At 38.2% G+C, this 12531-nt stretch overlaps 2 protein-coding genes across 3 annotated transcripts in view; both read left to right on the plus strand.

The window, feature by feature from the left end:
• The window catches only part of LOC108632572 (paramyosin, long form), a 19986-nt gene extending 9719 nt beyond the window's left edge, over positions 1-10267 (plus strand). The window contains exons 7-16 of the mRNA XM_018037226.2: positions 232-381; positions 477-623; positions 817-1033; positions 1206-1333; positions 1444-1556; positions 7368-7563; positions 7891-8019; positions 8109-8480; positions 8659-9117; positions 9340-10267. Of these exons, the coding sequence (XP_017892715.1) occupies positions 232-381; positions 477-623; positions 817-1033; positions 1206-1333; positions 1444-1556; positions 7368-7563; positions 7891-8019; positions 8109-8480; positions 8659-9051 (1845 nt within the window). The 3' untranslated portion in view covers positions 9052-9117; positions 9340-10267. The remainder of the gene's footprint in view (positions 1-231; positions 382-476; positions 624-816; positions 1034-1205; positions 1334-1443; positions 1557-7367; positions 7564-7890; positions 8020-8108; positions 8481-8658; positions 9118-9339) is intronic.
• Positions 1571-6744, plus strand: LOC108632573 (paramyosin, short form). Of its 2 annotated transcripts, XM_018037227.2 has the most exons (3): positions 1897-3009; positions 3140-3790; positions 5986-6744. In XM_018037227.2, the coding sequence occupies exons 2-3, from the start codon at positions 3470-3472 to the stop codon at positions 6562-6564; spliced, it is 900 nt and encodes a 299-aa protein (XP_017892716.1). In that variant the 5' UTR covers positions 1897-3009; positions 3140-3469; the 3' UTR covers positions 6565-6744. The 2 variants fall into 2 exon arrangements, 1 of the variants encoding a protein (XP_017892716.1); XR_003390088.1 differs by lacking the exon at positions 5986-6744 and having other exon boundaries at positions 1571-3009; positions 3136-3466.
• Positions 10268-12531: the final 2264 nt, after the last annotated feature.

Here is a 12531-nt window from a genome sequence, read left to right on the forward strand (position 1 = left end):
ACATTTTCCGTAGATTTTTGTATTACATTTAGCACAGGCGCCCTTACTTTTATTTCTTTTGCATGATACTTCAACTTCGAGTCTTGAAAAATGAGTCAAATTGACTCGCTCCGGCAGTCTAGTGTTAAAGATCAATTTTAAAGCTGAAAGTCCTCTAAAATGATAAAAACCTAGTTCCCTTAACGGTAAATACAAAATGGTGAAAATAATTCATACAATGATTGTCAACAGGTCGAATCAGAACTGGAATCTGTGCGCATTCAACTTGAAGAGGAGTCTGAAGCACGTTTGGACATTGAACGCCAATTGGTCAAAGCGAATGGCGAGGTACAAATCTGGAGATCGAAATATGAGACCGAAGCTAACGCTCGCGCCGAAGAGGTATAATTAAACAAACAATTAATTAAAATTGTGAAACTTTCATTAGTTATATTATCGAGTAAACATTTAATCGTATTTCTCATTTAATTTCATAGGTTGAGGAACTGCGCCGCAAATACGGTGCACGCATTCAGGAACAGGAAGAGCAGATTGAAACCCTGCTCGTGAAGATCAACAACCTTGAGAAGCAGAAATCTCGCCTCCAATCTGAAGTTGAAGTTCTGATCATCGATTTAGAAAAGGTAGACTCACCGATCTTTATTAGAATTGAAATAATTGTATTAAAATACTTTTTTTCGTTATTTCTTTGAAATCTTGAAAATTTTATAAAGTTTACTTGTAACATACTGAACTGATTTGGAAAAAAGCCAAAATTTATAATATGAATTGTACCTAATACGAATTTTCATTACTATTTACTACAATATTTTTAAGGCAAACGGAACAGCTCGGGAATTGCAAAAACGCGTGGAACATTTGGAGAAGATCAACATCGAACTAAAGTCCCGCTTGGATGAGACTGTTGCGATGTACGAGCAGAGCCAACGAGATCTCCGCAACAAACAACAGGAACTCCAACGAACCAATGCCGAACTGGACAAGACTCGCGAAATGAAGGACCAACTCGCTCGCGAGAACAAGAAATTAGGCGGTAAGCAATAATTCTACATCTTATTAGTCAGTGACTTTCGAAATGAGCATAAAAAGCATGTTTTATCAGGTTTATGATTCTTAAAATTATGAATTGTGATGTATCTAATATACACGATGATATGACACGTAAATTACACAAAAAAATCATTTTTTTGTTTAATTGTTAATAGACGATTTGAACGATGCCAAGAACCAGCTAGCCGACATGAACCGCAGACTTCACGAACTGGAACTCGAGCTCCGTCGTCTGGAAAATGAACGCGAAGAACTCGCTGCCGCTTACAAAGAAGCTGAAGCAGTAAGTGAAAGTCTACTTATACTCGTTGCAAAATTAAAATGTTTTGTATGAAAATATGTTTCACGGCTTTTGCAATGACACAGTTCCTAAGATAATTAAATTTATTACAGGGACGTAAGATTGAGGAACAACGAGCACAGAGATTGTCCGCCGAAATTACTCAGCTTCGTCACGACTACGAGCGCCGCTTGACTGAAAAGGATGAAGAAATCGAAATCATCCGGTAAGTACATTCACGAATTGATTATTATAAATTCTGTTATTTCATCCACTAGAGAAAATTGTTTCCAGACGATAATAATTTAATATTCTCTCCACGCGCATATTGAACTATTACTATATATTTTTTTACGTACTTCTTAAAAGCAGCTGGTGTACAGAAATCATAAAGTTAAAATTAAGTTAAGACTTAAGTCACTAAACAAAACAACTTTTTCTCAACACGCATGAAATTTACTAACATCGTACAATAAAAATTATGAAGACTTACAAGAAAATATATATTGACTATAATTAATCTAAAAATACAAAATTTTCATCCTATTTGTTGCACATGATTTGTAGTTTGCCACACTCTTGCTCATTCGCTCATGTTAAAATTCATGATGCAATTAATTTATATCACATAACTGCTAATTAAAACATATTAAATATTAATGCATTTCACTTGGAATTAGAACAAACACGAGACTGAGTGAAAACAGCGAATAAGAATTTCTAATGCTTATCAGCGATTCGTGATGCAACCGATTTTATTTCCGGTATGATCACCGAAAGCAACTGCTGGCTATTAATAAAGACTCGATTAATTTTATCATCGATCAATAGCATCGATTAATCACCCAAGTGTCTTCCCTATCGGTTAGACGTTCAAGGGAACATCCTGTTGTGATCTAATTATCTACTTATTCAAGCGTATAGATTAGTATAGATGTTAAAATCGCGAGTCAGATTGCCAAGTTGCGAATCGTCATCGGATGATGAATATATGAACGACGGTTACTTTTTCTTGGCTCGGCTCTTCTTAGTGCTCGATGCCAAACACAGGATATATCAATCATGTCATCATGAATGGAGTTTATAAAGAATATGTGTAAAGAAAAATTGTGGTATGAAGAATAATTATAAAAAGAAGAAATTATTGCATGGTATGAAGAGTAATCAACGATAATTATATACGATAAAGTATAATAATATGGATAAGGAGACGAAATAACAAAGAATTCCAAATATTTGGACAATACATTTGACGAATACAAAATTAAAACAAAAATGATTAAATTGAAGAGGGAATGGATATTTACATTCTCTTACGGAATATTGTTATTATTGTTGAGATTTATATGATGAAAACGATTTCATGATTTTTATAAAAAATCAACTGGAACATCCAACGATTTCGAATGAAATCTCCGATAGGCATCATTGCGTTTTGGCCATTAATTCAACTATGAATCAGTGATGTGCGAACAGTGCGCAATCGGACTATTAATAAACATCGCTCAGCATCGATCAGTCACGATCCAATTATTAGCCGAGAGGTGCTGATTGGCCGTTCCCAATGTGGCAATCGTAAGAAAAAGCTACAAAAGATACCAGCGCATTTGACCGGTCCAATTTTTCACGATCGTTCCATGTCAAATGTCCCCTACGGACCGTCCAACTATGAAAGACTTGTGAGTAAAAATCATCGAATCCTCTGTAGTAGAATGAAAATCGAAAACTTCCTTATTAGAGTGAAACCCCGTATCTAACACATTTAACCCTGCAAGAATTGAAACATACAATCCTTTCTATTCAAGGTAGATGTTGGATGAAACCTTAATAAAAACTCACCCAAATACTCGAAAAAATACCCGCCAACCCTCGAAGATCGATATTTGTATAGTCGTTGAGTGTAACGGTCGGAAGCAGAAGTGAACAGAAGATAAACAGTGTTGACAAAATTTTTTCAACGAAAACGAAGAACAATTATTTAAACGCGTGTAGTTTTGGGCTAGATGGAAATTCTCACTAAACTGGCTTATTTGAAGGAAAAATTTCAACAAATTTATTAAGGAGATCAGGAAATTTTAAAAAAGATATTCCCCAAGTTGTAAGGACTAAAAGAAACCTGAGAAACAGCATCAAGCAAAAATGGCTGGCATCACGCCGCCAATGTACATCCCAACCGAACCAAAGTGGAAACATTGGCCCACCTACATCTACGATACGAATTATAACTATGGGATTAATTTCTATCAGCCGATGCTCAGCTATATTGACCGCGAAGGTCGATCTTCGACGTCACCGCGCGATTATCGTGTACGGGGACGATCGGAACCCCCGGAATTACCCTGGTCAGATGGCAGGGCCTTATGGGCGAACAAGCCTGTGGAACCGTATTCAAGACGCGAGCTAATCCAGCGAGCGATCGATGCCGAGGACGAAGCCAGGGATCACTTGTCTCATTTCAAGGTAGCAGAAACTGATTTGCTGAAATTGTAATAAGAATATCAATATGTACATTTATACTATGATTATTAGAGTTAAAAGCATAAGGGAAAAAGCTTGGAAATTTAGTCACTTCCAAATCAATATTTTTTAAACTAAACGAGATCTCAATTTAAACTAGATTTGACCTAAATTCAGGGTTTTCTAGAGTACACGATTTTCGTTTGAGGGTGTGAAAGTGGGTAAAATTGTGAGTGAAAAGTTGCTATTTCACTTTTCCCTTAAGTGGGTGAACTTCGAACATTGACATTCTGCCTTATCTCGCCGCCATCATAATAAACCACCTTACAGTTATTGACGAAAAAAGTAAAACAATGGCGTGTCGAAGTAGAATTGTTACAAAGTGAAAGACGGCGGGGCAGGGCTTCGTGCTATTTATGAGTGACCGTAATTGTGCATCTAACGTTATTGCTCCACTTTTCTAATGCTAATAACTTTGTTAATAGCAATCGGTGGAAAAAATGGAGGAGGAACTTTTGACTCATCGTCACAATTTCATCTTCTCTCACAACCTCAGAGGAAAATCACTTTGTATTATCCATTATATGCAAGGCTGACCTCCTTAAGTTAATTTTTTTTAATTTTCTCACGAATTATTCAGTATAAGTATCAATGAACGTCATTCATGACTTCGTTAAATTCGAAACTACATACGTATTATATAAACTGAGAAATGGAAAAGTGAAAGCTAGAATCGGTGCGTGGAAAAGCGACAGACGCTTCCGCAACAGTTTGACCTTTCGTTCGCTAAATTTGGCGCCGCGGAAGAAAGCTGCACCTCCTCGATCCGGACTTTGTACAATGCTTGGCGCGTCTGTTCGCATCCCTTATGTTCACCCGTGTCAATCGAATCGATGTAAGAATGAATTCTTCTCGGGAGGAATGTCACGGTCGCTGAGAATCGATTGTAATCATTTAAACGGAATCTGTGATTCGAGTTAGGGTTTCGTATGTGGCACGATTTATATTGGACACATACCGTTCAACATTGCATTACGTATTTCGTTGAGAATGGAAGGAGAAATTGATTTGAATAGTAGTTTCAATGAAATTGTGATAGAGTTCTTGTCATAGAAATATTTTCGTACAACTTGTTTTCTTCGATGTATTGTCAGTGAATTGCTTTTACCACTGTTACTGTCTGCATCGAAAACAACATCTGTGCAATGTATACGTATCGCAACAATTGGCATTATCTTCAATAACAGTAACTCTATCTGGCTACGTATTGCATACAAAAATTAAAATTAAATTCAGATATATTCCATTCGCCTCTACAATTGATGTTTCTGATTATAAATCTTTTTGTTTTGATTAGCATAAGCGACTGTTCGTGCGACGTTTATTATTAGCATGATATATCGCCTCCAACCTTGAACGATATCATAAATGTTAGTTAACGTCATCGACAATTCGGATCGGGAACAATCATTTAAAATAGCAGCCTATCACGTTACCTTTGAGAAGATTTTATTCTATAATTCGGTCCAATAACTCGAGCCCGTGACGCCCTAACCGCCGCCTCTCTGTCGCCGGGGTCTTAATTTAACGCGATCCCAGCGAGCCATTGGCAGAATATCTCCGACGTAATACGAAATCCAGGGAAATCCCTAAATCGCTTATTGTTATTAATACCGTCCAACGAACGCTATCGTCGATCCTACTTTCGCGAGTTCAATATCACTGCAGAAGGAAATGAAAATATCGCGGAAGTCGGTACACGTTTGGCAGTTGTGATCGTTCGGAGCCGACGCAACGACAAGTCTGATTGAGAGCGAGCAACGAAGCTGCCAAGTCTGGCGTTGCATTGTATTAAAAAGAAAAAAGAAAATATATCCATCTCGCGACCCAGGGAGCCGGGCAGTCCGCCTTGGATTGGCAGTCGTCCTCGAGTCTCTAGAGAGAGTCGATCGAGAGTGCGGTTCGGTCGTCACTTTCGAATTTTGGATCGCTGCTGCTAAGTTTAGGCTCAGCTCGACCGCCTAAAGAACGATCGGATTAGGGAGGGTCGCGTCATTCGCGGAAACTACGACCCGTGACCGCTTTTCCTTCTCCTCTTCTTCTCGGTGTCTTTCATCGATCGAGTTAATAGTCGTGGCGGAAACGCGAACACCGGAGATCGGAGTTTTATTTGACAGTCCGCTTTCGCCTGTCCAAAGATAGCGAACCGATCGGACTTCAGCTTATCGAAGACAGCGCAAGCCAGCCACGTGACGAGGGAGGTGTTTCCGCGGAGATTAGAGCAGATTCGTTTGCAGCCATTACCGTTACTCGTAGACAGTGCGCGCGTCAGGTCCGAGGCTAGACAAATCCAAAGAGAAATGGCCGATATCGATTTTCAATCGTTGAGGGACGTGCAAAACATGTCCGAGGTGCAAAGCGCCCTTGACCACGGGAGAAGTCTTCGCGGAAAATCGGCGAGAGCGATCGAGTTTCATTTAAGGGCGGAAGCGCTGAAGAACTTGAGCAAGAGCCAAGAATTGGCCGATATCAGGAAATTTCAGAGAGAGAATCGCGCCGCGAATTTAATAATGGATACCAGAAACCATCTGAGAATGATGGAGGAGAGGACGAGGGATCTGATCGACGAGGATAGGCTGGCCGCGCCGTTGAACTGCCTGAGCAAGGAGCTGCGAGGGTACGAGGAGAAGTCGAGCAACTACTTCCTGGACAAGAGGTATCAACACCCGACCAGACCAAGACGATTATACGGATGCCTGGGAATCAGGCCCGCATGATTTGATAAGAGGATGGATATTTTAGTAGATTAGTAGCTGTGTGGGTAAGAGTAATGTGACACGAAACAACGAAGAGAATAAACGATAAATGAGAAGTACATAATCGAATACACTGTCGTTTGATCCTCACGAATTACACAATTGTAGAATAGCTGATTAAACGTGTATACTTACGTAAGATTTTTCAGTTTTTTTTCATTGCCTTATGTTTTACCAGCGCAGAAGACAGTTACGACGTACATTTGTGCAAAACGATCACTTTCTTCACATAAGAAAGTGACACACAGGTCACTGATCAATTTAGTTCTTCAGTTTATTTTTTTCTTATTCTTCATTTCATCTAATTTAATTTTGTCATCGAGATTTTCCATAAATTAAGAAACTGTATTCTTTGATTTTAATTCATAGATCATTTCACTTTTAAATAGGAGACACAGAACACTGAACGTGCATCTTCTTGGTTACATAAATAGACTCTCCACTTGTGATAATGCAAACGGTAATATCCACTGCATCCGTTGCCAAACTAACTATGCATCGAACCATCCTGACTAACCCAGCATCGAAAGAGGCACAGCACGATGAAACCTCTAGATCATCGATAATTTAACAGTCGTTTTTACTAAATACATTAATGGTAAAATGTTCCCTTGAGTGTTCACCAACAGATTGGTACCTTGCAAGGAGAGAGAGATTGAAAATGTAGCTATTGTCGCCTGGAAACAATAATCCGATTGTGAGACCTTTTAAAATTGATTCGGATGTTCGTTTCGTATGTTCATGCGAATCGAAATATAAATTAGCAAGCAGACCAGTATCGAGATCGAGCAGCTGAACGCCCGCGTGGTCGAGGCGGAGACCAAGCTGAAGACCGAAGTGCAGCGCATAAAGAAGAAGCTGCAGATCCAGATCACCGAGCTGGAATTGTCCCTGGACGTTGCCAATAAGAACAACATCGATCTGCAGAAGACCATCAAGAAGCAATCGCTTACTTTGACCGTAAGTTAATTACTACAGCAATCACGCATAAACGATTCTCCTAGTGTCAAAATTCAACATTTTCTTCTTCTTGACAAACTAATGTTCATAACAAGCCAGTAAAATTTCAGATGCCTCCAAGGAAGAACGTGCATTTATTTTTTAAATTACTAATTAATTAGAGTTGTTATATACAATTTCTTACTCTTAAAGATAATTGACTTTTTTTCTGATTTGATATATTGAACTGTCAGCCACCTGTAAGCTCTTGCGAAATCCATGGCTGACAGGTGGTTGTCAAATTGGCATATACCGCGTTTTCTAATATATCTGTTTGTCGGTTTCTAGGAACTCCAAGCCCACTACGACGAAGTTCAACGTCAGCTACAAGTAACTTTGGATCAACTGGGCATCAGTCAACGACGCTTGCAATCATTGACGGCTGAGCTCGAGGAAGTCCGCGGCAATTACGAATCTGTGAGGCACTTCGCAATTTTTAATAAATATATTTGTGGATTCGTTTTAAACATTTTACGAACATGTTATAATTAATAATATTCCGAAAGGCCCTACGTGCGAAGAGAACCGTCGAGCAGCAATACGAGGAGGCGGTTAGCCGCATTAACGAGCTAACCACCATAAACGTGAACATCGCGTCGTCACGGGCGAAACTCGAGCAAGAATTGGCTACCCTCGCTGGTGACTACGAGGAAGTGACCAAGGAACTGAAAGTCAGCGACGAGAGATACCAGCGAGTGCAGGTCGAGCTCAAACATACTGTCGAAATCCTTCATGAGGAACAAGAGCGCATCGTGAAGATCGAGGCCATCAAGAAGTCCCTCGAAATAGAGGTGAAGAACCTGTCGGTGAGATTAGAGGAAGTTGAGGCCAACGCTATCGTCGGTGGTAAACGCATTATCAGCAAACTCGAGGCTAGGGTAAGATTTCTTTTGTCTCATTTAAATAAATATTTAAAGAATACAGATTAGTCAAATGTGTTGATTAAAACTTTTTGCTGAAAAACTAAATGTTTCTTGTTACATTTCGACATGATACAAGATTCTTCTAAAAATTTAATCAGAAAACATGTCGTAAGTGAATATTGTAACGCTGCAGATCCGCGACTTGGAGCTTGAACTCGACGAAGAGAAACGCCGACACTCCGAAACGGTGAAGATCCTTCGCAAAAAGGAGCGCAACATCAAGGAAGTGATGATCCAGGTTGAGGAAGACTCGAAGAACATCGCGCTGCTGCAAGAGTCTCTGGACAAGGCCGTCCAGAAGGTGAATCTATACAAACGACAGCTGAACGAACAAGAAGGCATGTCCCAGCAGAGCGTGACCAGGGTCCGCCGATTCCAAAGGGAACTGGAGGCTGCTGAGGACCGAGCCGATACGGCCGAGAGCAACTTGACCCTAATCCGTGCGAAACACCGCAGCTTCGTCACCACCTCCACCGTGCCCGGTTCTCAGGTGTACCTCGTCCAGGAGACGAGGTCTGACCTGTAAAAATCCCATCGTCATCGACCATCTACCCCTTACCACTTCGAACGCCACCTTGTCGTCTTTAGAAACGTACGTATCTCATTCGACTGATGAAACATGAATTGAATTATGATAGATTCATTTATATCTTGTTTTATCGAATTTTTTTATAAACATACACTGTATAAAAGGAAGATATGAGACGCAGCTTTAGTATCGAAAATATTTCAGAAATACAGACTTATCTAGATTCTTGATATGCGAAGTAAACAGCGAACGTTCGATTTCAGTTTTCCTTTTATAAAATTACAGGTGTAATGAACAAACGACGAATAAAAGGAAGAGCTTCGGTATATCATCATAAATTATTGAAAAGGCTGACTAGAGTTTTCAACGGGTTGTCCCGCGAACATCAGAGGAACATGTTTTCAATGTGGAAATCGTGTCACCTTCTTTAAAATGTTTGTCGAACGACCCGCCGTAAATTCAAGATTCAGCCAACGAGAAGCGGTACCCGTCGCAACGAATCAAAAAGGCAAAAAGCACCGTGGAGAAAGCAAAATTGCTCATCACAAAAAGAAAAACGCGAATCATCGTTATTTTCAAAGAAACTATAATTTAAATAAACGAACAAGCAAAAATATATACACACGTACATATTACATTAATATATACCGATGAAAAAGTTAACAATGATTCGTTATATCTTCCTTATATCTGTTAATTTCAGAATCACGAAGCGTAAGGAATCGAAACGAACTATCAGGTCATCCTATGAGTAATGTAAATGCTTACTAATTCTTAAAAATTGTAACAAGTTACATTTCTTCGTAAAAGTCAAACATTTATACAATCTTCTCTATTCTTCAGTAAGTTTCAATTGATCTGGCGTTCTCCGTGTCTTTTCCGCTCCGTCTTTTAATACGTTCCCCTATTTTACTTCCAATTTGTTACAATATTTATATTATTCATGGGATGACTTGACACAATATATATAATAAATAAATGAATGATGAAAATAAAGCGAGACGTAAATTAAACTGTCTTATCTGTCCTTACGCCTCTTAGGTCGCGCGCATCGCACTTGTATTTAAACCGATTAACTTTAATTCTACTTCTATTATTATATTATAGATAGGTACTATATTGCCCATACACACAACTCTCACTGTACGACATACACGATAACCTGTGTCAAACGATAATTTAATAAATAAACTGAAACACGTACGTACGAAAACGATGCGATACATTACCTCCCATAGTCGACGTAGAAACCGATGAACCGGCTAATACCGATATATTCCCGTAGAGAGAAATTAATCAGGAAGAATCAATAATTTTTTTTTCTCATTTGTTGCTAGGACAATCTTTAGATTTTTTAAGTTTTGTGAACATTTTAGAACATTTTGTCATTAGAGAATGTGTTAATCATTTTCAGACGTCTTTTTAATTGAAGATAAGTACTGTGTGCACTGTGCGGTACTAGTCTATCATATTTATATTTTAATAACTATTACAAATTACAATATCCATTACTGTGACTAACAAATCACGTGAATCAATGAACTATTATTACATACAGTATGATCGGTAACTAGTGATGTAACCGAGAGGGTGATGATTCTATACAAACCGTTTCAGAATGCACGACTTTGGAGAGGATGAAATTCTGAGTAAAAAGTTCCGCTTCCACTTTTTCCTCCAACCGCTACTATCAGAGTTATTAACGAAAAAAGTGAACCGGTCACGGACAACGGTCACTCGAAGCTATGCAGTAATTTTCCATTTTGCAACAGTTATACTTGGACACGTTATTGGTTCACATTTTACATTAATAACTTTGTTAATAGTGGGTAGAAGTAAGAAAAAGTGGGAGAATAACTTTTAATTCAGAATTTCATTCTTTTTTATGATGAATCAGATAATTATTAAATTAAAGTCGTACATTCCGGAACACACTGTGTTTTCATGATTGTTCAACAAGAAACTAAAAACGATTCGAACCATAACATAAAACATTGTGACTAACACAAAATATATAAATTTATACTTGTAAATCCAATAAATCATTACTCGTTTATATAAACCGTACGTTTCATTTCTTACTAAGGAATAGTTGTTGATGAGAACCAAATGTCCAAAAGATTCATTAACAATTACTAATGTGTTTCATCAATCCCCAATTGCGAAATGTGATATAACTAGTTCCGCTTTTCGTTCCATTCAGTTCTCTGCTCATTTCTTTGGAAATTGTACTTCTCAATAAATGTGTATTAGGTAGTAATAAGAAATAAATGGAAACGCAAGAAGACATCGAGGTGAAAGGACGTTAGGAATGGTGACGGTAAGGAATTGTTGATTGGTTGGTTTTGTGGTAAAAGAAATCATGCAACCATGAGGCAGACAATTGTTAAATTAAATTTAATTTATTCGAGCCAATTACTTGTCAGACCACTATGGCGTTTATTAGTAGGGTCTGTACGGACACAGAATGCAAGAGGCTTCTTCAAGAACCTCGCGAGAATCGCAACTGGTTCGCGTGTATGTATGTCCATATTTTTGTGGTTTTCGATAACTTTTCTTGTGTGATTTGTTTAGAAAAATGATAGAAACTGGTTCGCGTGATCGTAGAAAACAGGTGTCACGTGAGAAGCGATGAAAAGGACTCGCGCGAGCCTCTAAAATTCCGTGTCCTCGTTCGTTACAAATCAAACGTTAATTAATAATTAATAACATTAGATACGTATATCTATTAACAGTATTAAGATTCACCCACACCGTCAGGCACGCATCATACAGCGACAGTGGATGATCAATGAACGAATTGTTGCATCGTCTTCTTTTACAATACCTGCTGTTTGGTTTACCTTTTTATTTTTTATTCAATTATCAATGTAAAAAACTTTGTGATTGATATGGTTTACGCCGATAAAAATAAACGTGTCACTTAATTAACAATGTTTGTGTTCGTCGTTTAACCGACTAAAGCGATTTAATGTTTTCTATGATTGGGCAATGAAAGAACATCTGTTTGCAAAAATATTTGGATAGATGAAATAATTTAGTTTTCTGACATTTTTTCATGGCCGAATTTCCGGATTAACAAATTTGAAAGGTTGATAAAACTGCCAAAAGTCATAAAATCGTAATGTTTTCCAAACATAATCGTTTAATTGAATTCTAAAACATCTGGTATCGACAACTCAATAATTATTACGTAGTACAAAAGTGTAGGTCATTCAGCAATCTAAGCGACACGTTTACATTTTTCATCGCAATTATGCGTATCAGTTTGTAATTTAACGTGCCTGTCACAAACATATCTATACGTATGTACGCTACGTGTAACTTAAAAAAAGAAGCAAAAGAAAACACCATCCACCAATCCACCCATCCGTCGTTACGAAAATTACAAGTGCTCCTTCTATCGTATGATTCCGTAAGTCGTCGATAAACATTTACACTGTTATGTACAGGGTATAATACACTGGGAAAAGAAGA

The sequence above is a fragment of the Ceratina calcarata genome, unplaced genomic scaffold (assembly GCF_001652005.2).
Source record: "Ceratina calcarata isolate Rehan_Ccalc_2016 unplaced genomic scaffold, ASM165200v1 scaffold162, whole genome shotgun sequence".
In the NCBI taxonomy this organism is placed as follows: Eukaryota; Metazoa; Arthropoda; class Insecta; order Hymenoptera; family Apidae; genus Ceratina; species Ceratina calcarata.

Bases quoted from the DNA above. Each gene is read 5' to 3' on its own strand.
- LOC108632573 (XM_018037227.2), top strand. From the start codon at position 3,470: ATGGCTGGCATCACGCCGCCAATGTACATCCCAACCGAACCAAAGTGG. The intron at 3,791-5,985 runs GTAGCAGAAACT...GCCTGTCCAAAG, and splicing joins ATCACTTGTCTCATTTCAAG to ATAGCGAACCGATCGGACTT.